General features: G+C 36.5%; 1 protein-coding gene across 1 annotated transcript in view; it reads right to left on the bottom strand.

The window, feature by feature from the left end:
• The window catches only part of LOC140167885 (methylenetetrahydrofolate reductase (NADPH)-like), a 60831-nt gene that overhangs the window by 14762 nt on the left and 19309 nt on the right, over window positions 1–26760 (bottom strand). The window contains 3 exon segments of the mRNA XM_072191171.1: window positions 4035–4133; window positions 4920–5105; window positions 14212–14428. Coding sequence (XP_072047272.1) covers window positions 4035–4133; window positions 4920–5105; window positions 14212–14428 — 502 coding nt within the window.

Consider the following 26760-nt stretch of genomic DNA (forward strand, 5'->3'; position numbering starts at 1 on the left):
GTCGTTTCTAAATAGGGGTCTGCCCATGGCCCTTTAACTGGTAAAACTAGCTTTGTGAAAAAAACACTGAACTTCATTGCTTGGAATGTAGATGGACTGTTCTCAAAACTTGATAATGCTGACTTTATTGAAAATTGCTTGAATTATGATATTATTTGTTTCGTGGAGACATGGACCACTGATGTAAAAGATTATGTGAATTTTTTGCCTGGTTATACATTATACGATACTCCTGGTAAGAAACCTCGTTTTGGTCGTACATCTGGTGGTGTTATGGTTTAAAAAAAAATGATATTGCTGAAGGTATTAGTAGAATTTCTACCAATCAGGAGGATTGTATTTTTCTTGTGTTATGTAAAACCTTTTTTGGTACAGATAAAGATATCATTTTGGGTACTGTGTATATTCCGCCTGTAAACTCCACTCGTCACTCAATTAATTCCAAAACTAGTATTGATACCTTAGAAGATGCTTTGAACATTATTCTTGTTGACTACCCTGATGTAAATATTATGCTTTGTGGTGATTTTAATGCTCGTACAGGTCATGAACTGGATTATATTGAAAATGATTCTATTGACTTTATTGTTGACACCAATGATGTCTATGATGAAGATGTATTTGCTATACCCCGAGAATCTAAAGATTCTATTGTTAACACATACGGCCGAAAGTTGCTCTCTTTATGGAAACTGTTTAATATCCACATCCTGAACAGGCGTAGTGAAGCTGATGCTATGGGTGAATACACCTTTATTGGTGCGAATGGATCTAGTGTTATTGATTATGCAATTGTATCTACTAATATGTTCAATGACATTTGTTATTTTGAGGTAGTAGCAAGAGTTGAATCGTGTCATTTACCAATCTGTTGGTCTACTGAGACTAATGTTTATAATCATGCCAGGTCACATCAGGACAAGGACATTACTACACATCATTATACAAAATACAAATGGGATGATCACCACGGCGCTCAATTTAGTAGTAATCTTGAGTCAAACATTTGTCAAGAAATACTTGCAGCGGCTAAAGGTTGTATTGTAACAAATATTGATTTGGCCGTTGAATTGATTACGCAGACGCTCCAGTCTGCTGCTCAAAACATGCTTGTAAATAAAGAAACCCCTCAGAGAGCCGGTTTGAACAAAAATACTTGGTTTGATAATGAATGTAAGAAAACGAAAGCTATGAAGTTTTCTTTGCTCATAAATTTAGAAGAACAAATAACATGAGTGATTTTACCAGATACAAAAATGTTAAAAGTGTGTATAAAAGTTTGTGTAAAAACAAGAAATTTCAGTACAAACAAAATCTCCAGCAGAAGTTAGAGAATGTAATTTCTAATCCAAAGCTATTCTGGAATACTGTGAAAAGTATCCTGAGTCCACATAAGACTGTTGCTCAATCCTCGTTGAGTATGGGTGATTGGTATCACCACTTCAAGTGTGTTTTTAGTCACAATGACCATGTTGAAAATGACATCCACCTAAATGGTGCTGAAAACAATGAGAACTCATACAATGATTTAATGGAGATTCAAGTTGATGATGACCAGGAATGTGATATTGATTTGAATTCACCTATAAGTATGGAAGAAATAACAAATGCCATTTCTTCTTTAAAGCCAAATAAGGCACCTGGGCTAGATGGCCTACCAAGTGAAATTTTTAAACATGTTTCTAGTGATGTTCTAGAACTTATTCATACATTGTTAAATCATTTGTTTAATAACGGTGTTTTTCCAACTGCGTGGAGTAGAGGAATTATTGTACCCATACATAAAAAGGTTCTATGGAAGAACCTGGTAACTATAGACAAATAACATTGCTTGATGTATTTGGGAAAATTTTTACCTCTATTCTGCATACAAGACTCGCTGATTGGTGTGATCAAAATAATAAAATTCCGGAATATCAAGCTGGCTTCCGTAAAGGATATTCGACTGTGCATAACATTTTCACATTATACAGTGTCATTCAAAAGAAACTTCTCCGATCAAGAGGAAATGTTATTGTTTATTTGTTGACTTCAAACAAGCTTTTGACTGCGTCTCAAGAGAAAAACTTATGGCGAAATTAATATCCGTTGGAATCAGAGGTAAAATGAAGAACATTTTGACAGGCTTAAACAAAACCGTTAAAGCCTGTATTCGCAAAGGAAATACAATCTCTGAATTTTTAACATGTACTACTGGACTCAAGCAAGGCTGTCTACTTAGCCCATTACAATTTGCTCTTTTATTTCAGAATTGTCAAACTTTCTTGATAATAACGGTTCTCATGGATTTCAATTGTACCCTGATATCACAGAGATCAACTCACTTTATGATGCGGATGACATTGTTATTATGGCTGATACAGTCGGTGGACTCAAGAAACACATAGCCTCTCTCCAAGAATTTTGTTTGAACTGGGAAATGAAGGTTAACATCAGTAAAACTCAAATCATGATTTTCCGGAAAGGAGGGCGATTCGAAGAAGAGACGAAGCTTGGTTTTATCAAAACAATCGCCTTGATGTTGTTAAATCGCACCGTTACCTGGGTATTCAACTGTCTACTGGTAATGCATGGGGCAGAGCGACACGAGCATTGGCTGATCAGGCGAGTAAGGCGTTGAACGCACTTAGAAAAACGATGTCTGCCGTTGGAAATATTTCTTATGACTCATACTTCAAGATATTTGACACAACAATTTTGCCTATTCTTACATACGGCTCTGAAATCTGGGGTTACAAAAATATGATTGCATTGAAAAATTCATTTCAAAGCATGTAAACATTTTTTACAGATATCTCAAAACACTCCCAATATTGCTGCTGTTGGTGAATGTGGTAGACTTCCAATTTATGTTACTTGTATGATTCGTTGTGTTAAATTTTGGTTCCAACTTCTAAATATGGACAATAACAGGTAAAAAAAAAATGCTACCTTATGTTATTGTATCTTGATGACAGAGGTAAATCGACCTGGGTAATGCATGTTAAAAACATTCTTTTAATGCATGGCTTTGGCCACGTTTGGTACAATCAAGGTGTTGAAAATGAATGTCTTTTTATGTACATATTTAAACAAAGACTTGAAGATGTTGCAAAACAAAACTGGTATTCTGATGTAACTTCACTTGATAAGCTACGCACTTATTGCACTTTCAAGTGTCAATTGACTCCTGAAAAATATTTTTTGAGTTAAAACACGTTTTCTATAGGCGTTTTTTAGCTAAATTAAGGTGTTCCAGTCATATTCTCAAGATTGAAACAGGTAGAAGACTGAAATTGGATTTGGAGGACCGGGTTTGTGATCTGTGCAGGGATGGGAATATTGAAGATGAATATCATTTTGTCATGGTCTGCAAGTTTTTTGATAAGATTCGTCAAAATATCTTCCATTCAGGTACAGATCCGAACCGAGTCCCCAAAATTCATTTCTCTCATGAGTTCAGATACACCATCTGACATCAGTGGTCTCTCATTATTTGTTTTTCACGCTATGAAACTTCGTGAAATGATTGAATTTATGTAATTATTTCTTCACGTTTATTTTATCACAACCAATTTCACACAAGGTCAGTATGGTATCCTATGTTAGACTTACATTATGATTGACTACATGGTATGTGACCAGTGTATTAGACTTACATTGTGATTGACTACATGGTATGTGACCAGTGTATTAGACTTACATTGTGATTGACTACATGGTATGTGACCAGTGTATTAGACTTACATTATGATTGACTACATGGTATGTGACCAGTGTATTAGACTTACATTGTGATTGACTACATGGTATGTGACCAGTGTATTAGACTTACATTGTGATTGACTACATGGTATGTGACCAGTGTATTAGACTTACATTGTGATTGACTACATGGTATGTGACCAGTGTATTAGACTTACATTGTGATTGACTACATGGTATGTGACCAGTGTATTAGACTTACATTGTGATTGACTACATGGTATGTGACCAGTGTATTAGACTTACATTGTGATTGACTACATGGTATGTGACCAGTGTATTAGACTTACATTGTGATTGACTACATGGTATGTGACCAGTGGATAATCTGTTAACACCTCTAATAATGCAGCTACATTTTCCCTCGATGTGAAGAATTCAAGATACGCCTGTAATATCAAAACAAAAACTGCATGAATATATGTGATACAATTATTTGAAACTTACACTGTGGAAGGTTCAGATTGAATCTTTTTCAGCGGGTGTATGACATTAAAAGCTGCCTAGTATGTTCATTCCAATGTGAAATTCATACTCCCCCTGTGGAACATATTTTTAACATCTTCCACACCAGGAGTGTGGAATTCAAAAGGTAGGTATGCACTTGGATTATGATTTTGGATAGTAAAACATCAAAAGAGTCCCCCATTCACCCGGTCAGACATCCGGGAACATTGTCCCCTATACATGTGCGCATATAGCAACCAGCTCAAGGAAGGGGAGCTGCACATATGCACACTAGTTTTACAAGGCTTTTCCCCCTGTGTAATGTCAGTCCGAACAAAAGAGAATGAGGAAAAAAAAACAACCTCAAAACCTCAAATGAAAGTAATCAATAGGATTGGTGTGATGTTCATGGTTCCCGATGTTTACACCGGTGGGGGTGGTGTCTGCTTGAGGGTGGGGGTGTGTATATATATGTACCTCACCTTCCGGTAGACATATCCATTGGGTGAGTGTCATCCAACAGAAGGACTTGATGTAGACTGACATTGAGAGTACCTATGTGGGTGGGGGTGGTGTTGTCTGTGTGTGGGAATGCATATATGTACCCCTCACCTTCTGGTAGACATATCCATTTGGTGAGCCCCATCCTACAGAAGGACTTGATGAAGGCTCTCCATTAACATATGTGTGGGTGGGGGTGGGGGTGTGCATGTATGTGAGTAGCTCACCTTCTGGTAGACATATCCATTTGGTGAGCCCCATCCTACAGAAGGACTTGATGAAGGCTCTCCATTGACAGCTGGTTGTGAATTGATAGTCAACATGCCTTTCTTATTGATGTCTATCAAACCAAGGTCTACAAGTCTTTGGGTTTCTAGCGAGATCTCTTCCTCATTCCAAGGCAGCTTGGTGATCTGAAACAAGAAAATTATCACATATATAAACTTCACAATGTACGAAATATATTGGAGTTAATCCCCTGGACTCTACTGCTCATCTAACAGCATTTCTGATTAGTTGATAACTTGAAATGCTCATTTCAATTGCCAATTATGACAAGGCTTTAAACTATTTATGGTCAAACTTGCATTTGCAGATGATCTTATTAATACTCTCCTTGATTGGCTCAAAATTGGACATTATGTTCATTTTGGCCAATCAGCAGGTATAGTCCAGGAGCAAGATCCCACAGGGGGCCTAAATAAGGACTTGGTTCATCCCCCACTACATACAAGGTTTGACACCATAGGTAGTTAGTATGGACCCTCTAGATCACTGCTAGGTAGGTAGTGGACTCAAATTGTGGTATCACTATTTTTTTACAGGTCATTTTATGTATGGACGTATAATCGCATAAATTCACCAAAAATAGGACAAAATTAAGGGGTAGGGGAAATATAAACTCCAAGAACTCAACTTTTACTCATAATAATGAATTTATTTTGGTATGAATATGTAGCTAATTGATTGTTCTAACTGCCTAGTATTATTTGAAAGCAAACCTAGGTTTCATTTGATCATGATTTGAAGTGGCCAGTCCATACACTAGTGAAAAATCAGATTTTTCACAACAATGCGTAGGGTGGGTGTTTTTGTGACATTGGCTTCAAATTTTACTATTGTGCCAATTTCTATTTTCAAAATTAATTAAGTTTCCATTTTTTAATTTTGTTTTTAATATCAAGCATATCTAGGCAAAATTGGATGTTTTGGTTCAAATATTTATGTATGTGCATGTTTGTTTGCATGTTGGTTTGTGTTGTGTGGGTTTGGGGTAGGTGTGTGTGGGTATGTGGGGGTGGGTGCGGGATGTGTATAGGGTTCAGGGTTGGGGTGTTTTACATGTCTTAATATGTCACTCGGCTGAACTATATAAGTTCTATTAACAAAATTTGTTTGGTAAGTTGCCATTCATGTAATAGTTTGAATATTTATATGTGTGGGGTGAGATCAACCGCTGTTTGTCAGGAAAAGAGACTGAAAATGTAAAAACATTGTTACTTTTCCACATGTAGCAGCGTGTGTAACAATATTAAGGGGTAGGGGAAATATAAACCATCATAACTCAACTTCAACTCATGATAATGAATTCATTTTGGAATTAATATGTAACTAATTGATTGTTCAAACGTGTTAGTATTATTTTAAAGCAAAGCAAACATTAATTGTCAGGTAGATAGCCATAAAATGTGAGAAAAGGTTACTTTTCTATGTATAACCATGTCAAATATGGCATTATTAAGGGTAGGGGAAATAAAACCACCATAACTCAACCTTTACTCATAATAATGAATTCATTTTGGTATCAACATGTAGCTAATTGATTGCTCTAACTTTCCAGTATTATTTTTAACAGAAAAACCATAAGATAGACATAAAATATGATAAAAATGTTAATTTTCCAATGTGTAACAGCATAAAATTTGACAATATTAAAGGTTAGGGGACGTACAAACCAATGTAACTCGACATTTATTCATTATAATTCATTCATTTTGGCATTAATATATAGCTATTTGGTTGTTGTAATCTTTTAAAGCAAAATAACCATTAATTGTTAGCTGGAAAGACATAAAATGTTAAAAAAGGTCAATTTTTCATGTGTAGTACCATAAAATATGACAATATTAAGGTGTAGGGGACATTCAAATCACCAAAGCTCAAGTTTTACTGATGAAAATGAATTCATTTTGGTATCAATATGTAGCTATTTGATAGTTCTAACCTTCTAGTATTATTTTAAAAGCAATTAAGCCATTAGTTGTCCGGTAGATAGACATAAAATGTATGAAAATGTTAACATTCAATGTCTAACAGCGTAAAATATGACAATATTAAGGGGTAAGGGGACATACAAATCACCCAAACTCAAGTTTTACTGATGAAAATGAATTCATTTTGGTATCAATATGTAGCTATTTGATAGTTCTCATTTTCTGGCATTATTTTAAAAGCAATTAAACCATTAGTTGTCAGGTAGTTAAACATACAATATGAGAAAAATGTTGATATTCCATGCCTAACAGCGTAAAATATGACAATATTAAGGGGTAGGGGACAAACAAATCACCAAAACTCAAGTTTTACTGATGAAAATGAATTCATTTTGGTATCAATATGCAGCTATTTGATAGTTCTAACTTTCTAGTATTATTATAAAAGCAATTAAGCCATTAGTTGCCCGGTAGATAGACATAAAATGCATGAAAATGTTAATATTCCATGTCTAACAGCGTAAAATATGACAATATTAAGGGGTCAGGGGACATACAAATCACCAAAACACAGGTTTCACTGACGAAAATGAATTCCATTTTGGTATTAATATGTAGCTACTTGATTGTTCTCATTTTCTGGCATTATTTTAAAAGCAATTAAACCATTAATTGTCAGGTAGTTAAACATACAATATGAGAAAAATGTTGATATTCTATGTCTAACAGCGTAAAATATGACAATATTAAGGGGTAAGGGGACATAGAAATCACCAAAACTCAAGTTTTACTGATGAAAATGAATTCATTTTGGTATCAATATGTAGCTATTTGATAGTTCTAACCTTCTAGTATTATTTTAAAAGCAATTAAGCCATTAGTTGTCCGGTAGATAGACATAAAATGTATGAAAATGTTAATATTCAATGTCTAACAGCGTAAAATATGACAATATTAAGGGTAAGGGACATGCATATCACCCTAACTCAAGTTTTACTGATGAAAATGAATTCATTTTGGTATCAATATGTAGCTATTTGATTGTTCTCATTTTCTGGCATTATTTTAAAAGCACTTAAACCATTAGTTGTCAGGTAGTTAACATACAATATGAGAAAAATGTTGATATTCTATGTCTAACAGCGTAAAATATGACAATATTAAGGGTAGGGGACATACAAATCACCAAAACTCAAGTTTTACTAATGAAAATGAATTCATTTTGGTATCAATATGTAGCTATTTGATAGTTCTAACATTCTAGTATTATTTTAAAAGCAATTAAGCCATTAGTTGTCCGGTAGATAGATATAAAATGTATGAAAATGTTAATATTCAATGTCTAACAGCGTAAAATATGACAATATTAAGTAAGGGGTAAGGGGACATAGAAATCACCAAAACTCAAGTTTTACTGATGAAAATGAATTCATTTTGGTATCAATATGTAGCTATTTGATAGTTTTAACTTTCTAGTATTATTTTAAAAGCAATTAAGCCATTAGTTGCCCGGTAGATAGACACAAAATGCATGAAAATGTTAATATTCCATGTCTAACAGCGTAAAATATGACAATATTAAGGGGTAAGGGGACATACAAATCACCAAAACACAGGTTTCACTGACGAAAATGAATTCCATTTTGGTATCAATATGTAGCTATTTGATTGTTCTCATTTTCTGCCATTATTTTAAAAGCAATTAAACCATTAGTTGTCAGGTAGTTAAACATACAATATGAGAAAAATGTTGATATTCCATGTCTAACAGCTTAAAATATGACAATATTAAGGGGTAGGGGACATACAAATCACCAATCATCTCATTTTCTGGCATTATTTTAAAAGCAATGAAGTTTCCCACGAGGGGTTGAAGGTCATAATGGGGCCAATACTAAAAAATTATCCTATCATGTTGTAATGTTGTAATCTCAAATTGTTCCTCTCATCGCTAAGAATTAAAAAAAAAGACATTTGTCATAGTTCTATGAAGCATAGTTCAGGGGTTATAACGTCGAATATTAGTATATCAAAAATATCATAAATTAAAGGTCAAATTTTAAAAATGGTCCAATTGCACTAATTAACGTAAGAAACCTCAATCGTATACTACATTCAAATTTTGGTGCAACGATTTGTATTCCCGTGTTCCCCTTCACAGTTAATGCAGCCAAAGTTGAGTTATGGTAATATTTCCCCTAACCTTAATATTACCATGTTGTACTGTTACACATGGAAGTTTTTTCTCACATTTCCTTTGTATATCTACATAACAACTAATACTACTAGAATGTTAGATGAATTCATTATCACGAGTAAAAGTTGAGTTATGGGAGTTTATATTTCCCCTACCCTTGATATTGTCATATTTAGGGACCATTCACAAACACTTATAAGGGGGGGGTGCTGATGCAAAAGGGGGGTCTGAAAATGTTGGCCCTCCTAAGAGGGGGGGGGGCCTGAAAAAAATGACCAACAATTTTCCTGGAAAAATTGAGTTTATATGATTTTCTATGGGTTGACCCATAATTTTTATGTCAAAAGGGGCCCTAAAATTTTTCAGGTGGGGGGGGCAAAAATTTTTTGCGATGAAATTTTTTGCATCAGGCCCCTCCCCCATTACAAGTGTTTGGTGAACGGTCCCTTCTGACAGTTTCTGTGTATCTACCTGACAACTAATGATCGCTTTGTTTATAGAAAGTTAGAACAGCCAATCAGATACATTTTAAGATGAATTCATTTTCATGAGTAAAAGTTGAGTTATGGCAGTTATAAATTTCCCCTACCCCTTAATATTGTCATTTTACGCTGTTAGACATAGAAAATTTACCTTTTCCTCACAGTTTCTGTATATCTGCCTGACAAATAATGGTCGCTTTGCTTTATAATAATACTAGAAAGTTAGAACAACCAATTAGATACATTTTGATACCAAGATGAATTCATTCTCATGAGTAAATGTTGAGTTATGGCAGTTTATATGTCCTCTACCCCTTAATATTGTCATATTTAAGCTGTTAGACATAGAATATTTACCTTTTCCTCACAGTTACTGTGTATCTACCTGACAACTAATGATCGCTTTGCTTTGAAATAATACTAGAAAGTTAGAACAATCACTTAAATACATTTTGATACCAAGATGAATTCATTTTCATGAGTAAATGTTGAGTTGTGGCAGTTTATATTTCCCCTACCCCTTAATATTGTCATATTTATTTATGCTGTTAGGCATAGAATAGTTACCTTTTCCTCACAAATACTGTGTATCTACCTGACAAATAATGGTCGCTTTGCTTTAAAATAATACTAGAAAGTTAGAACAATCACTTAGATACATTTTGATACCAAGATGAATTCATTTTCATGAGTAAAAGTTGAGTTATGGCAGTTACAAATTTCCCCTACCCCTTAATATTGTCATTTTACGCTGTTAGTCATAGAAAATTTACCTTTTCCTCACAGTTTCTGTATATCTGCCTGACAAATAATGGTTGCTTTGCTTTAAAATAATACTAGAAAGCTAGACCAATAACTTGGATATATTTTGATACCAAGATGAATTCAATTTCATGAGTAAAAGTTGAGTTATGACAGTTTACATTTCCCCTTCCCCGTAATATTGTCATCTTCACGCTGTTAGACATAGAAAAGTTACCTTTTCCTCACAATTTCTGTATATCTGTCTGACAACTAATGGTTGCTTTGCTTTAAAATGATACTAGAAAGTTAGAACAATCACTTAGATACATTTTGATACCAAGATGAATTCATTTTCATGAGTAAAAGTTGAGTTATGGCAGTTTATATTTTCCCTACCCCTTAATATTGTCATATTTACGCTGTTAGACATAGAAAACGTACCCTTTTCTCACAGATTCTGTGTATCTACCTGACAACTAATGGTCGCTTTGCTTTAAAATAATACTAAAAAGTTAGAACAATCAATTAGATATACATATTGAATTGAATTGAATAGAATTAATACCAAGATGAAGTCAATATCATGAGTAAAATATTGAGTTCTGATGATTTATTTTCCCCTACCCCTTAATATTTTTCTATGTTATGCTGATATACGAGGGAAATCAACATCAGTTTTTGTTGGTTTTTTGGGGTTTTTTTAAAACATTTTTTGTCTTTTTCCCAGTGGTTACTCACGTCCTACATATAAATATTCAAAATATTACATTAATGGAAACTTAACGGATTTTGTAAATGGAAGTTGGTGCAGTGTAGTGACATATTCATGTACACACACATTCATCCCCTCACCCCCACACATACCATATGTACACCCAGCACCCCACACACACCTCGTCCCACAGACACCCCAACGAACTCATACATATAATGATTGGAACTGTTACAATAATGTTTCCCTTGATATGCTTAACATTAAAAACAAAATAAAACATTAAAATTTAAATTAAAAATTAAAATGGAAACTGAATCAATTTTGAAAATATAAAGTGGTATAGTTGTGAGATTTGAGGCCAATGTCAAACTTTACATATGGTTTAAAAAATCAGATTACCACTCATTTATGGACTATATACTTCCAAATATGCTCAAATGAAACCTGTTTTTGTTTAAAAATAATACTAGAAAGTTAGGAAAATCATTTAGCTACATATTGATACCAAAATGAATTCAAAATCACGAGTAAAGGTTGAGTTCTTGGAGTTTATATCTCCCCTACCCCTTAATTTTGTCCTATTTTTTGTGATTTTATGCGATTATATGTCCATACATAAAATGACCTGTAAAAAAAAAGTGATACCACAATTTGAGTCCACTACCTACCTAGCAGTGATCTAGAGGGTCCATACTTGCTACCTATGGTGTCAAACCTTGTATGTAGTGGGGGATGAACGAAGTCATTTTTTTGAGGTTGCTGCTCCTGTACTAGTAGTTCTCATGGGGTAAAAATAACTAGTCGTGACAGATGAGTATGCTTGGGGTATGCCAATGTAGTCTCTCGAAGTAAAACAAATTTTGATACAAAACGATGCAGTAAACCTCAAATTCACTCTTGTCTGGACAACCCTTTCCTTGAATGTAGAACAAAAGTGGACAAGGGCATGCTTGTCCGCACTACTAACTCCCTTTGTCCACAGTGGTTCTCATGTCTAAACGGGTAACATCAGAATATCTCTCAGTCATCCTCCAAACATGTTATCCCAACATGTTATACCCCCCCCACCACGTTTGGCCCAACTACCTCACCTTATGTCCATAGCGATTCTCCTCTCCAGACAAATAACATGAGAAAATCTCATAGACATCCTCCACACATGTTATCTCCTCCCCCCCGCATCCGCATCCTTGCATTGATTTGCTACCAGCTTGTTGCTGCCTCCCCCATCCCCCTTTGGACACACTACCTCACCTTATGTCCATAGCGATTCTCATCTCCTGACAGATAACATGATCGAGAATATCCCATAGACATCCTCCACACACATTGTTATCTCCTCTCCCACATCCATCTCAAGATCTTCTTGCATCATTCGCTCCAGGAATTTTTTTGTCAGTTCCCCCATTTTTTTTTTATTTTGCCCCCCTGACCAAAAAAGCTGGCTACGCCCCTGCACACTACCTTACCTTATGTCCATAGCGGTTCTCCTCTCCAGACAGATAACATGAGAATATCTCATGGTCATCCTCCACACATGTTACCTCCTCCCCCACCCCCTGCATCCATCTCAGATCTCAGATCGCTCATGGGGTAAAAATAACTAGTCGTGACAGATGAGTATGCTTGGGGTATGCCAATGTAGTCTCTCGAAGTAAAACAAATTTTGATACAAAACGATGCAGTAAACCTCAAATTCACTCTTGTCTGGACAACCCTTTCCTTGAATGTAGAACAAAAGTGGACAAGGGCATGCTTGTCCGCACTACTAACTCCCTTTGTCCACAGTGGTTCTCATGTCTAAACGGGTAACATCAGAATATCTCTCAGTCATCCTCCAAACATGTTATACCCCCCACATCTGTATTGATTTGCTCCTAGCTTGTTGCTACATTGTACTCCCCCCCCCCACCACGTTTGGCCCAACTACCTCACCTTATGTCCATAGCGATTCTCCTCTCCAGACAAATAACATGAGAAAATCTCATAGACATCCTCCACACATGTTATCTCCTCCCCCCGCATCCGCATCCTTGCATTGATTTGCTACCAGCTTGTTGCTGCCTCCCCCCATCCCCTTTGGACACACTACCTCACCTTATGTCCATAGCGATTCTCATCTCCTGACAGATAACATGATCGAGAATATCCCATAGACATCCTCCACACACATTGTTATCTCCTCTCCCACATCCATCTCAAGATCTTCTTGCATCATTCGCTCCAGGAATTTTTTTGTCAGTTCCCCATTTTTTTTTTTATTTTGCCCCCTGACCAAAAAAAAAGCTGGCTACGCCCCTGCACACTACCTTACCTTATGTCCATAGCGGTTCTCCTCTCCAGACAGATAACATGAGAATATCTCATGGTCATCCTCCACACATGTTACCTCCTCCCCCACCCCCTGCATCCATCTCAGATCTTCTTACATTGATTTGCTACCAGTTTGCTACTGCCTCCCCCCCATCCACCTTTGGCCACACTACCTTACCTTATGTCCATAGCGATTCTCATCTCCTGACAGATAACATGAGAAAATCTCATGGTCATCCTCCACACATGTTACCTCCTCCCCCCTGCATCCATCTCAGATCTTCTTGCATTGATTTGCTACCAGTTTGCTACTGCCTCCCCATCCCCTTTGGCCACACTACCTTACCTATATGTCCATAGCGGTTCTCCTCTCCAGACAGATAACATGAGAAAATCTCATGGTCATCCTCCACACATGTTACCTCCTCCCCCTGCATCCATCTCAGATCTTCTTGCATTGATTTGCTACCAGTTTGCTACTGCCTCCCCCCCATCCCCCTTTGGCCACACTACCTCACCTTATGTCCATAGCGGTTCTCCTCTCCAGACAGATAACATGAGAAAATCTCATGGTCATCCTCCACACATGTTACCTCCTCCCCCTGCATCCATCTCAGATCTTCTTACATTGATTTGCTACCAGTTTGCTACTGCCTCAATCCCCCCCACACTACCTCACCTTATGTCCATAGCGGTTCTCCTGTCCAGACAGATAACATGAGAATATCTCATGGTCATCCTCCACACATGTTACCTCCTCCCCCCCTGCATCCATCTCAGATCTTCTTACATTGATTTGCTACCAGTTTGCTACTGCCTCCCCCCCCCCATCCCCCTTTGGCAACACTACCTCACCTTATGTCCATAGCGGTTCTCCTGTCCAGACAGATAACATGAGAAAATCTCATAGACATCCTCCACACACGTTATCTCCTCTCCCCACATCTGTCTCAGATCTTCCGATTTTGATTTGCTCTTCAGATAAAACAAATGGTAATCCTTCAATTCCCCGAAAGCTGGAGAACTGGAGTCGCCCCACCTTCCGTTGGGAAACTCGTCCCATTCACGTGTCCTGTACAAAATGAGAAACAGTAAATATCTATAAGTCTGCAATAACTGACCATGTAATCACGTCATTAATTGGCAGGTGGCGAATATTGGAAAGGAGTGATATATAAGTACACAAGATGGATAAACTTGATGGCCATCACCATCAGAAAGGAAGGCACCCTTAGGAAGGAAGTCATCCTGATGTCAGTACAGACAGACTGTGAGTGTGAGGCTGGAAGAGATATTTTGTAATTTGTATGGTTCATAAGCATAACAATGAGATGAATTTGCAAATGAATATTTATCATTTATTACTTCATTCAAAAAAAAAAGTTCAGCCAAGAAGTAATCTGTGAAGAATATCATCGATGTCATCGCTTGTTTGTTTACATGATTTTTATCTCGTCGTTAATTTTCCATGTGTGAAAACTCGCCCCAGCAGTAGCCGCAGATCATGCAAATTTGAGCATGAATATTTTTACAAATTGGTTTTGATACATGTATGATAAAACACAAAAATGACTTAATATTCTAGATATGCCTTAACTAGTTACAAAATTGTTTCTTATTTATGCATTATGAATTTTGCATTGATAAATCTTGTAATTTGCATCAATTGATAAATTTTGTCGAATTTTGCATTGATAAATCTCGTAATTTCTCTACTTACAAGGCTTGTTTGTCTTTGTTCGTTTTTTCTAATGTATTAAATAATTTTGTTTTCCTTAATAGTATTGTACTATAATTGAAACATGTATAGGGTGCCACAACATCACGCTGTGCGTTTAGTGGCATCTTTATCCACTGCTTCTCATACCTTTGTCATATAATTAAAAATGTTCCGCACTACTGTCAAAAGAAATTATTATTCTGTATTATGTTTACATGTATAAGGTCATTTTCACGGTAAAGGTGTAACTTTTGATTTTTAGGGTCAAAATTTCAAACCACTTAAATATGTTTCTGTTTACTGAAATCATGCATAGAAGCAACTTAAATTCCAGTAAAATAATGTTTCAAGGCTTAAACCTTTTGATTTCTAATAAAAATTTGACATTTGCATAACATTTTGGTTAAAATCTAAGAAAAATGTATTTTACATAACCTCAGAAAATTATGACATGAAAGCTGGAATACATGTGAAATCCCATTCCAAAGTAAGTCAACAGATATAAGTTAAATTTTATACCATGTTTTGCTATGTTTGTAATTGCAGTTTTGAAAATTTTTAACATCAAGTGTCATTTACAATGGAAATTTCCAAACCTTAAACATATTTTTTAAGTTTTAATTGGGTTCCTAAAATAATTTGAATGTCTAACTTCATGTACAAATACTACTTGATGAAAGGAACCTCCCAGCCAAGTTTCACAGAAATTGGAGTTAGTTTTTAGAATTGGCAATTCAAGCGATTTGTGATTCGAATGCTTCAGTTAACAACACAGGAGATCATAAAAGTAAAATATTTAGCTAACTACTACAAGTTGACATAAAAAAATAGGTAAAAAATATCACAATTACCAATTTTCATGCTTTGCTTCTAAGTATTGAATTTCAGTTGTGACAAAAATTAAATTATCACAGCAAGTCATTTTTTTTGTTTGGAGGCTTCATGTTAACAATTGTTAAACATTGCAGAAGTAGTTTTTTGAAAACAACAGTGTTGGGATCATCTAAGCTGTTATTTTCTTGTGTGTATTGAATCAATGATTCTATGCGGCAGATATTGTAGATTTATCACACGTTAATTTTTTCACCCATTTGTTAAGCATGGTGTTTTTTGCATGTGAAGCCTCCGAAACAGGCTTTTTAAGGTATCAGTATATTTTTCAAACATTAACCATAATGTCAATTTTTTTTAAATTTATGACATTCTGCACATATCAAGTAATAATTACAATGCAGATATCAGTATGAAACACACCAATTTAGATATGCATAGATGATAATTAAGCTTATTGGTGTTTGGAGGCTTCATTTGTTTCGGAGGCTTCATTTGTTAACGGAAAGTTTGTATTGGGTCCCATTTTCAAACGGTGATATATATCTCCACGATTTAAAAACATGTGACTTGAGGATCTACTTTGCTACATTTTGATAAATAGATTGGATGAGCTCTTTTATTTATATTTGCACAAGCTTGCTGAACAGTTTGTTTCGGAGGCTTCAAAAAAGTTAACGGAAAAACGGCTATTTGAAGTCAAGATTTTATAAAAATTTTAAAAGCTTGTAAATCAATTAATTTTTGTTACCCATTTCAAGTTAAGATAACAACTGTTATGAATCAAGAAGAAGTGAAGAAATAACCAAGAATTATGAACCAAAGCTACACCCACAAAGTTTGTTAACAATTGTTAACGGAAAATGAAGCCTCGAAGCGACAAATATCGAAGTCCGGTTCTCAAAAATACAGGGCCGTTCACAATTAAATCTAATGTGGCAGTGTTTACTGAACATATGACTGTACTTTCAGGATAAGAAAAATTATCCATGAACTAACTGAAGAAAACACAGGGTTTTACAAAAATGTTACTGTTTTTTATAGTTTTTCAAAATGGCAATATTAAGTACATTTAAGCCTGCTAAAACTGAACGCAGTAACTCCCAAAGCTGATTATGCTACCCAAGGTAGCTGCTAACTAGATGACTTATGTGGCCAAAAATCATGGAATTCTGTGGCTTTATTAGAACACTACGGATTAAAATGTTAAAAATCAAAAGTTACACCCTTTACCGTGAAAATGACCATAATTGAATGAATGAACTGAAACAAAATATTGAGTTAATGTGACCCCTGCACAGGGCTTCAGATTCGACAAGACACTGAATCGATTCTCGTAATGATTCTCGTAACTTTTGTTGTGAGAATCAATTTCTTTCATTGAATCATACAGTAAGAGAAGTGACTCGGATGATTTTTGATTCTCGCAAACTGGCACGAAATCTAGGCCCTGCTGCAGATAGGAAGGGAAAGTCTAACATTGGGGTTCACCCCTCCCCACCCTTATTATGTTATGTTATGACCACACACCTAGACATTGTCTTCAGTGCAAAAAAAACATCCACATCTTGGGATACATACATATTGTCATAGACTATATACCCCAGGGGCGGATTTAGGGGGGCGCGCGCCCCCTCTATTTTTTGACTAGCAAAGGGCGCAAATAACTTAAAAATACAAAAATTGTAAGAAATTAAAAAAAAAAGGAACAAATTCGCCATGAACAGCAAACAATGGGCCAAAACCGTTGAGTTTTCGAGGGGGTAACCCCCTTTAACACATTTTTTTCGGCGCCCCCTTTATCAAAAATTCCTGGATCCGACCCTGTACCCAGTATACAGGACCTGGGTACATACATAATGTCATAGACTATATTAAAAAAAAGAAAAAAGCGCACTGACTATATACCCACATAATAAAGCTACCTTGTATTTTTGAGCTTCAAAATGAACCAAATGGATGGAAACCAAAACCCGAGTAAAATCATTCCGTATACATTTTATATAAAACCCCCTTCAACAAGCCTGTAGGCCTACTTATCATTTTTTGGCAGATGCAGAGTTTCTAAAGTGTGACCTTTTGCCATTTTATGAAAAATGTTTCAAGATTTAAAAAGCTTTAAAAAAAGGCGGCAAATTTGAAATTAAGATAAAGGCAAAAATATGGAGTAAAAAACAATAAAATACATAAAATACACATCACAGAGCTTCAGAACTTTAGAACCAAGTATGCTAGACCTTTGGTGTTTTCACTGGTGTAAGGTAATAATTAAAGTAACTCAATTTTCAAAAATGCCTCCTTTGGCTCCCATGGAGCAGATCGTGTCACATTATTTACTATGAATGAAGAGTTCTCATCAAAAATCACTTGTAAAATCTGATTGATATGAATATTACATTTTTAAATTGCATTTTTTTTATAATAAAGCTGAAGAATGTATGAAAATCACGGTGCTTTATTTATCAACATGTGAAATTAATGATTAACACTTTGGTCCTATATCTCTGAATCCGAGCAACATCTGATTTTAGATGTCTTGGGTGATCACAACACACGTACAATAGACCATGCTTTCAGTGCATGACATCATTAGACTCCGCCACACACATTCACTGAATGCACACTTCGGTTGCTATGACTACATGTGCTGTATTGTGCTTCCCTGGATTGCCTGGATCCCTGCTGCGATCATTTGCTTGTAAAATTGTTTGTTTATTTGGCAAAATGGACAATACAAAATCTCATCATCATTGGGGTGCAAACCAAATGTTGGTGCTGGTACTTTCTCATGTGTAGAGTATATAAAGAGTGTCACTGACAAAAACGACACCTCTTTTCTGCTCATTCCCAAGACCTAATAGATGTATGTTACAATTTGTTGCTAAAACAAACAACCGAAGTTCTTGTGGTATATGTCACCAAAAGACCACATTTTTGTACAAATTTATTAAAACCTATCACCCCCATCTTTTCGAATAATGTATTAAAGCTACCTCCTATTTGCAAACAAGTGTTTTAAGTTTTTCATAGCCAAGTGTCTCACTTTTAATACAAATAGTGGTAATGCTAAAAAAAACACCCTCTTATACGCTCGTATATATGCATGCTAGGGTCTGCCACCGCAAGACCCATATACCGTAAGCAAAATAATTACGGTCCAGTTATTCACCCCTGCCAGTAGCTAAATCTTTTAAGACCTCATTTGTTGAATCGTTCAAGAAATAAAGACACAATGATCAATTCAAAAGTTGCAGAAATACTGATGTTATTAATTTGTACAAAACACCCCTTTTTTGCATCTCACTTCGCGAAGTTTTCAGGGGGAAAACACCCCTTTTTTTAGCGATTTCGCGAATTATTTGCCCTTCGACAATACCCCTATTTGCGCTAAAACACGAACAAAATTTCTAATATATACCCTTTTCTGGCAGAAACGTGAAACACTTAGCCTGGTGCACCGTATGCATGCACCGAACGGAAAATTGTGAAACTGCGATATTTTCGTAAAACCACAAAAGATTTTGCAAATTCGCACACATGTTGGGGCCAATAACAACCCCTTTTTCGCGAATCGCCTTTGAAGAAGTAGTTAAGAGCTGAAAATTTGCTCCCATAGATCCTTTTCCCTAAGAATAAGTTTGTTTAAAAAACCTGCAGGCATGCTACAAAGTATACCAAATGCTCCAGACAAAGTGTATAACCCCTTCTGTTTGCCAATTCACATCTATATTGTATCATCTACCAACCCCAGTCATGTGATGCCATTGCAAGAAGACGATGTATGTAGGCCTACCAGATAAAAAATGTTCCCATACATTGTAGATCCTTTTCCCTTGGAAGAAGTTTGTTTTCTCTGCCTTAGATGCTCCAGACAAAGTGAATGATTCCTTCTGTTCACTAATTGATTCACCTTTATCATCTACCAACCTGATGAGAGATACCAAGGAGCCAATGTAGGCCTACATGTATACATGCCAGCCAAGGGCGGATCCAGGACTGCTTACCCCGGGGTGCTTTAAAAAGAAATCGTAAATGTAAAAAATGTGCATAAAGCGTGCATCGCGTCAGCGCTGCTTGGCGACGCAGGGGTGTCTGAGGGGATCGCCCCTCAGAAGTAAGAAACTTTTGCAAAATGAAGACCTAATTGAAGCGATTTGGTGGATCATTTTGTCACTATTAGTGTGTAAAATTTTAGTTTGAAAAAGCCGCAAATTTGTGAAATGACGGGGCGTGAGCCTTTTCGTGGACAAGTTTTTCCTATAATTGTTGTAGGCCTATGAATTGTTTGAAACATTAATTGGCCAATGTTGAGAGCAGACGCTAAAATGGCTACTTGTTTATGCACTACGCAGGGGGGTGTCTGAGGGGGGATGTGCCCCCCTCAGAAGTAAGAAACTTTTGCAAAATGAAGACCTAATTGAATCGATTTGGTGGACCATTTTGTCACTATAAGTGTGTAAAATTTTAGTTTGAAAAAAAAACCCGAAAATTTATGAAATGACGGCCCGTCCATGAAGCCTTTTGTGGACAAGTTTTCCCTATTATTGTCATCTAGTGACTTAGGTGACAAAATGTAATAGGCCCTGCATATCGGCGGGCCTGCAGTAATTTTCACAAGCTTTTGGTATGTACGAGGACCCGCCTTCAAGCAATGCCTAAAATAATTGCAAACCTATGTTAGGCCTATAGGGCCTACTTCAGATGGACCCGACTGTGCGGTTTTTTAGGCATGGACATACGTGCAATTTAACCTTTTCTCTCCTCCTTTTCACCCTTTTTCCTTTTCTTTTTTTTTTTAATCTCTTTTCCCTTTCTCTTTCTTCTCTCATTTCCTCTTTTTTGTGGGAGGAGGGCTCCGCTCCCCCTAAACCGCGCCTTCTGTAGGCTAAAGTTAGGGGCTTATAGGATGTTGGAAGGGACAGCGTCCCCTTGCCTAGGAAATTTTGCATTTCTGAACTCAATTCGCACTATTTGGTGCATACCTTTTCCTTCTTTTCTTTCTCTCTTTCTTCCTTTCTTTTCTCTCTCTCTCATTTTTTTTTTTGCGATTCATACCCGGGTGCTGCAGCCACCAAAGCACCCCCCTGGATCCAGCGCTTGATGCCAGCTGAAAATTTGTTCCAAATTGTAGGTCCTTTAGAAGTTTCTGGTTCTGGTTTGGTACAGATCCAACAACCAAAGTGGGGAAAATGAACAGGTCTAGTTTGTGCTTTGTTCAATTTGTTGCTTGGACAGAGCTGAAGCTGAGCTTTGCAGGCAATTGGTGGAATGTGGTACACAATGTAGCTTTTGATAGAAAGTTCCATTCCATAACAGCTCCATGGGAACAGCTTGTGATTGTGGCATGGTACCACAATTTTGATCAAAATATTGTGATAGTCCTTTGATGGTTTTGGTGGAATGAATGATTTGCTGTGAGAATCCAGGCCGGTGAGCACTTCTAATACCGGGTGAAGTAGGGTTTGGACTGGGACTATAAGACCTGCTACACCACTCCAGAGAAATTGCCCCTTCCTTGCTTCTGTTCACCCATCTATAAGACTTGCTGTGAGAATTCAGGGTGAGCACTTCTAACACTGGGTGCAGTAGGATAGGACTGGCAAGACCTGCTACACCACTCCAGAGAAATTGCCCCTTCCTTGCTTCTGTTCACCCATCTATAAGACTTGCTGTGAGAATTCAGGGTGAGCACTTCTAACACTGGGTGCAGTAGGATAGGACTGGCAAGACCTGCTACACCACTCCAGAGAAATTGCCCCTTCCTTGCTTCTGTTCACCCATCTATAAGACTTGCTGTGAGAATTCAGGGTGAGCACTTCTAACACTGGGTGCAGTAGGATAGGACTGGCACGACCTGCTACACCACTCCAGAGAAATTGCCCCTTTCTTGCTTCTGTTCACCCATCTATAAGACCTACTACACTACACTACTCCAGATAAAGTTTGCCCCTTGCTGCACTCATCTACCAACCTGATGTGATGCCAACGGAGGGATTAGACAGACTGGTGTAAAAATGCCACAAGAGCGAGTACCGTATCCGTATTACATGTAACATCAATTCTTACCAGTAGTATAAGGCTGCTTTATTCCAGTAAACTTATGCACAAGTTATTACTTGTATTCCAATTTTATTTCCAAACACAGAAAGTTACATCTCTGGGGTTACATCACAACACTTTCATGTGTAACCTCCTGCTACAAAATATGCTCTGGTACCTATCTTTTTCCTCTTAGACTTTACACTGCCCTGCTTTAAGACATATGGTTTTGTACACCAGAAAGCTCCAGTTAACTCTCTTCAGCGGGTGTCGACTGCAGACGACAAGTTTCAAAATTTTTTTAGAAATTCAAAAATTTCAGAAATGTAAATTTTCATGATCATATTTGGAATCAGCATGAAAAATGCATTAAAATGAGTACAAACAAGCCTAGTATTGATTCAGTAGTTCTTAAGATAGCTCTTGATATTTTGAGAACATATTTCAAAACTTGAACTTTTTCCATGGAGGCGCATGGATAGCACGCAGAGCATTAAGACATATGGTTTTGTACACCAGAAAGCTCCCGGCAAAGTGTACCCATGATGACCCCTTTTGTTAATGTTGGCCATATCATCTCTACCAGCCTGATGTGTTGACAAAGGAGGAGGCACTTGACCGGCCTGGGCTGACTGGAGCAAATGTGGGGCAATTGTTCATGCATGGTTATATGAAAATTAAAATTTATAAACACACAATAATTAATTCAAATTATCTGGGTAGGAACTGTATAAAAACTATCAAAAGACAATGCACTGAGATTGTACCTGCAGGTGCTTGAAAAACAAAAAGGATCTAAAATGAGCTCAAAATGGCATGAGATTTATAAACATGCAGGATATTGGACAGAATATTTTCTGCAAAAAATATATAAATTATTTGTTGGTGGTGAAAAATAACACCTTAAAAATCTGCCACTTTTTATTCCTGTTTACTATATACTACTACTAGAGCGTCCTCTTTGTCCAAATGGGGAAGAAAAGTTAAGACTACATGCATGTAGTCAGTTTCTAAAATCTTGTGCAACATGTGTTCACTTGTGTTGAGCATATAAATATGCAAAATTAGCAAAATGAAATAAGATTTACCAAAAAAATATAAATTGTGAGGCCATTTGCCTCATACCCTATTTTTATTCGTCAAAATTGAGATTTAGGTATCAGAAGAAAGCTCATATTTTTCTCATTTACCTAACCCAGTGAAATTAAAGACCAGAGATATGCTTCGTTTAATTGGTGTGTGAACAAAAACATAGTGATTTGTGACCACACTTTGGAAATGGTAGGCCTCAATCCATTCAAAGATAGAAAACAAAAAATGAAAAATTGGACCAAGTCTCTTTTCAGTGTGGTGCTTGTTTTCTGTATGAATCTCTTCTTCCAGTTCTTTTGTTTGTTCTGTCAACTTTTTTGAAACTTTTTTGGTTTTTTTGAGAGCTTATATGAGGACTACTGGCCCAATTATCATGATTATTGACAAGCCCAAAGAACTTTTCTGATTGGTTACAAAAGCAAAGGTATAATGCATATATCATATATATGCACTTATATTCAGAGATAAAAATTAATATTAAAACTGGGAGGAAATCGTACATATCATGATTAGGTTTGACTTTGTGTGTCTTTATTGTGACATTAATTAACTTTGCCTCCCATTATTAATCAAACTACGAAATATGCCACCATTGATTCATTCAAACTTTATCAGATAAGGGTAACAGATGGCAGTGAGTGGAAAGCTGATCATGACTTCAAAGTATGATATTCACAAGGATCCACAACATGCTCATCTATCATGGCACATTTCTTTAACCTCAATACATTTGTACATTCATTAAATGACCTATGAAAATTTGGGTACAAAAACTCATCTGCAACTTGAGGACAAATTTTGTACTGCTTGTTTAAATGAAGATTGAACTATGCCATTGGGATGAGACCATTGTGGTCCATAGTGATTCATCAATATTAAAGGCACTATAATCAATCAATCCCCAAGAAAACAACAAATAATTTAGTGTAATTTTCAGAAATAGCTCAAAATTGATGGATATTATTTCCAATTTTACTTATAGCCTGATCATGATAAGCATCATTTGATCTTGTGCACAAGTTTGTATTAAATGTTTCTATGTCCCAGTGTATGATGTGTAAGCCTTTTCCCTTGTTTGTATGATTATTTTTGGCCCGGATTTTTGGCTGGCGGGTAAGCATCATTAATTGATCTCGTACACCAGTGTCAGTGTGTTATGTGTTGTTTGTGCTGTTTATACCCTGACCATGCTAACTGCTCATGAAGCTACTCGAGTCCCGTTTTAATATCAAGGACTGTAGCCCAGTGGTTCAAGCGCTCGCCTTGTAAGTGAGCCGGTCTGGAGTTCAATTCCCTGCACAGCCAGGTATATGTGCGGAGTTTTTTCTCTGGTTACTGTGTTACTAAAAAGATACAATAAAAGCTTTCCCCTGTATTTTTTATTGACTCAAAAATAATTTTCAAAAGTTTTCTGGATTTTGTATGACTTTTTTGATTTTGATTCGGCAAAACACCATGTATGTAATCACTATGTTTCCATGCGCATATTTGGGGGGCTTTGGGGCACCAGCCCCCCAGGTAAAAGGAGGGGCGACCAAAATGAAGGCTGCAGAAGAAGAATGGGCGGCAAAAAGAACTAATCCTTTTTTTTTTTTGCTCTTCACTTTTTCAACCCACCGAAAAAAAATTGGGTCAACCTTTTCGGGCTGATGAGGAAGGGGCGGTCAAATTGAATTTTCTTCAGCCCCCCGGGGTAGGAGCGGCCACGGTACGCCACTGGTTTCGATGGTCTACATGTATGATATCATGCAGTCCCTGAAAGCATTGTGTACTAATCCGTTCATTTGTTATGACATCAAGATCGGGTTACACAAACAAACAGTACAATTTTATCTATTTCAAGTTCATTCATAGTTTACATCATGTACTTTGTTTTGTAAACAACACAATTTTATCTTTTTCAAGTTCATTATACCTGTGTACTTTGTTTTGTAAACAAACTCCATTTTATCTTTTTCAAGGCAAGTACATTCATACTTTGCAAACAAACAAGCCAATTTTATCTTTGTCAAGTTCATTCAAACTTTGTTTTGTAAACATGTTTCTGTGTTCTATATTTCTTTTCATTTCATATATCCTCTTCAATTGTGCAGTGATTATTTTTTGAATTTTTAAAATATTTCCCCTAATATCTGCATGATCTCAACCAAGATGTCCTCCCCCACATCCCCATCTGCAACAGGTCACAATACCTGGCATAATACAATCCAGGCATCCCTATGCCTGGCAGCAAACTCGGGAGCAAACTGCAGACAATGTGTAAATTGCTATCAATGATCAAACCAAGGACATCTGACTCAATCAGACCCGTACACAGGGAGGGGTGTGTGTGTCAGGGTGTGTGTTTGTGCAGCCGCACCAACCCCTCCCCCAAAAAAAAAAAAAAAAAAAAATTGCTAAAGTATGAAAAATTCCCAAAAATTTTTATGCGAGGGTAGCCAGCAAAAAAATGTTACGCTTTTTTTTTTTTGTCAAAAAGTCGACTTTCTTGGGAAAAAATTCTGCATACAGGCTAGACTAAATGTGCATAATCCACAAAATGATTTTAATATTTGTGTATGATCAGTCTTTCTACACCCACCAACCTTCATGAATATTTACTGCACAATAGCAGATACATAAAAAAATGCATTTGCAATTGTAATGTTCTTCTGCAGGACGGTGCTCTTTTGCAGTCAAAATAATTATTAAAAGACATCTAGAAACACCACTTTCAACTAGCGCATGACTCCCAGTATACCATTCCGCATTCAGCGTGGATGGAAGTTTCCACTGTCTGGTAGAGACTCCAGTGAATGCGTGCATATTGACATAATACTGCATGAGAGTTCAACAGAGTTCAACTTATATAAATAATACTGTGAAGCAGGAAACATTTGTGTGAATGAATATTTCGGTAATTTCAAGAGCGACTAGACCCACAAAATATTCATGTTTGCAAATATATCTTCATTATATGCCTTTTTTAAAAAGAAAATGCACAAATGTCATGAAAAAGTACACATAATATTGATGGGACAACCTTCATATAAAATCACAAAAATTTAGTGCTGTGAAAATATTGAGCTCTACAGTTATATAAGGCGTGCACATCCCAGGGCAGTCAAAGTCCAACAGCCAATCAACTCATTCAAATGCTTCCCAGTCTGCAGTCCCATGTAAGCCACACTGTTGCAGATCATAGGCTCCGGAACTTGATTTTAAATAGGGGGGGCAATGGGGTCTAGCCCAAGTTATTGGGGACCAGTGTAAGGGATGCACAATTAGACTTCAAGCAGGGGTAGGTAGTTGGGGTTGGGGCAAATATTTCTTTTTCGGCCAATTTTTTTTTTGCAATAGATATTGCCCAGAAGTTTTTATTTTTTTATTTTCATGCATTTATACACATAAGGCCAAGTAAAAAATAAAACATGTTTCACGTCCGGTTTTCAAAAAAAAGGAGGAAGAGGGGCTTTTATTTTCTATTTTTATCATAAAATTGGTGTAAATACCCATAATTAGAGCTGTTTTAGCGTATACAATAATGCCTGGAAAAAGGAGGAGGCCCTTTTTTATTTGTTGTTCTGAGAGTACACCCCCTCTAATGATCCCAAAACGTTCCTAAAGTGTTTCTTGTATCTTCACAAGGCTATAGAATACATCCCAACTTCCTAGACATATTTTTTGAAAAGTTATAACTGAATTTCAAAAAATAAAAATATATTTGAGGAAACCTCAAAAAA

The sequence above is a fragment of the Amphiura filiformis genome, chromosome 13 (genome assembly GCF_039555335.1).
Source record: "Amphiura filiformis chromosome 13, Afil_fr2py, whole genome shotgun sequence".
In the NCBI taxonomy this organism is placed as follows: Eukaryota; Metazoa; Echinodermata; class Ophiuroidea; order Amphilepidida; family Amphiuridae; genus Amphiura; species Amphiura filiformis.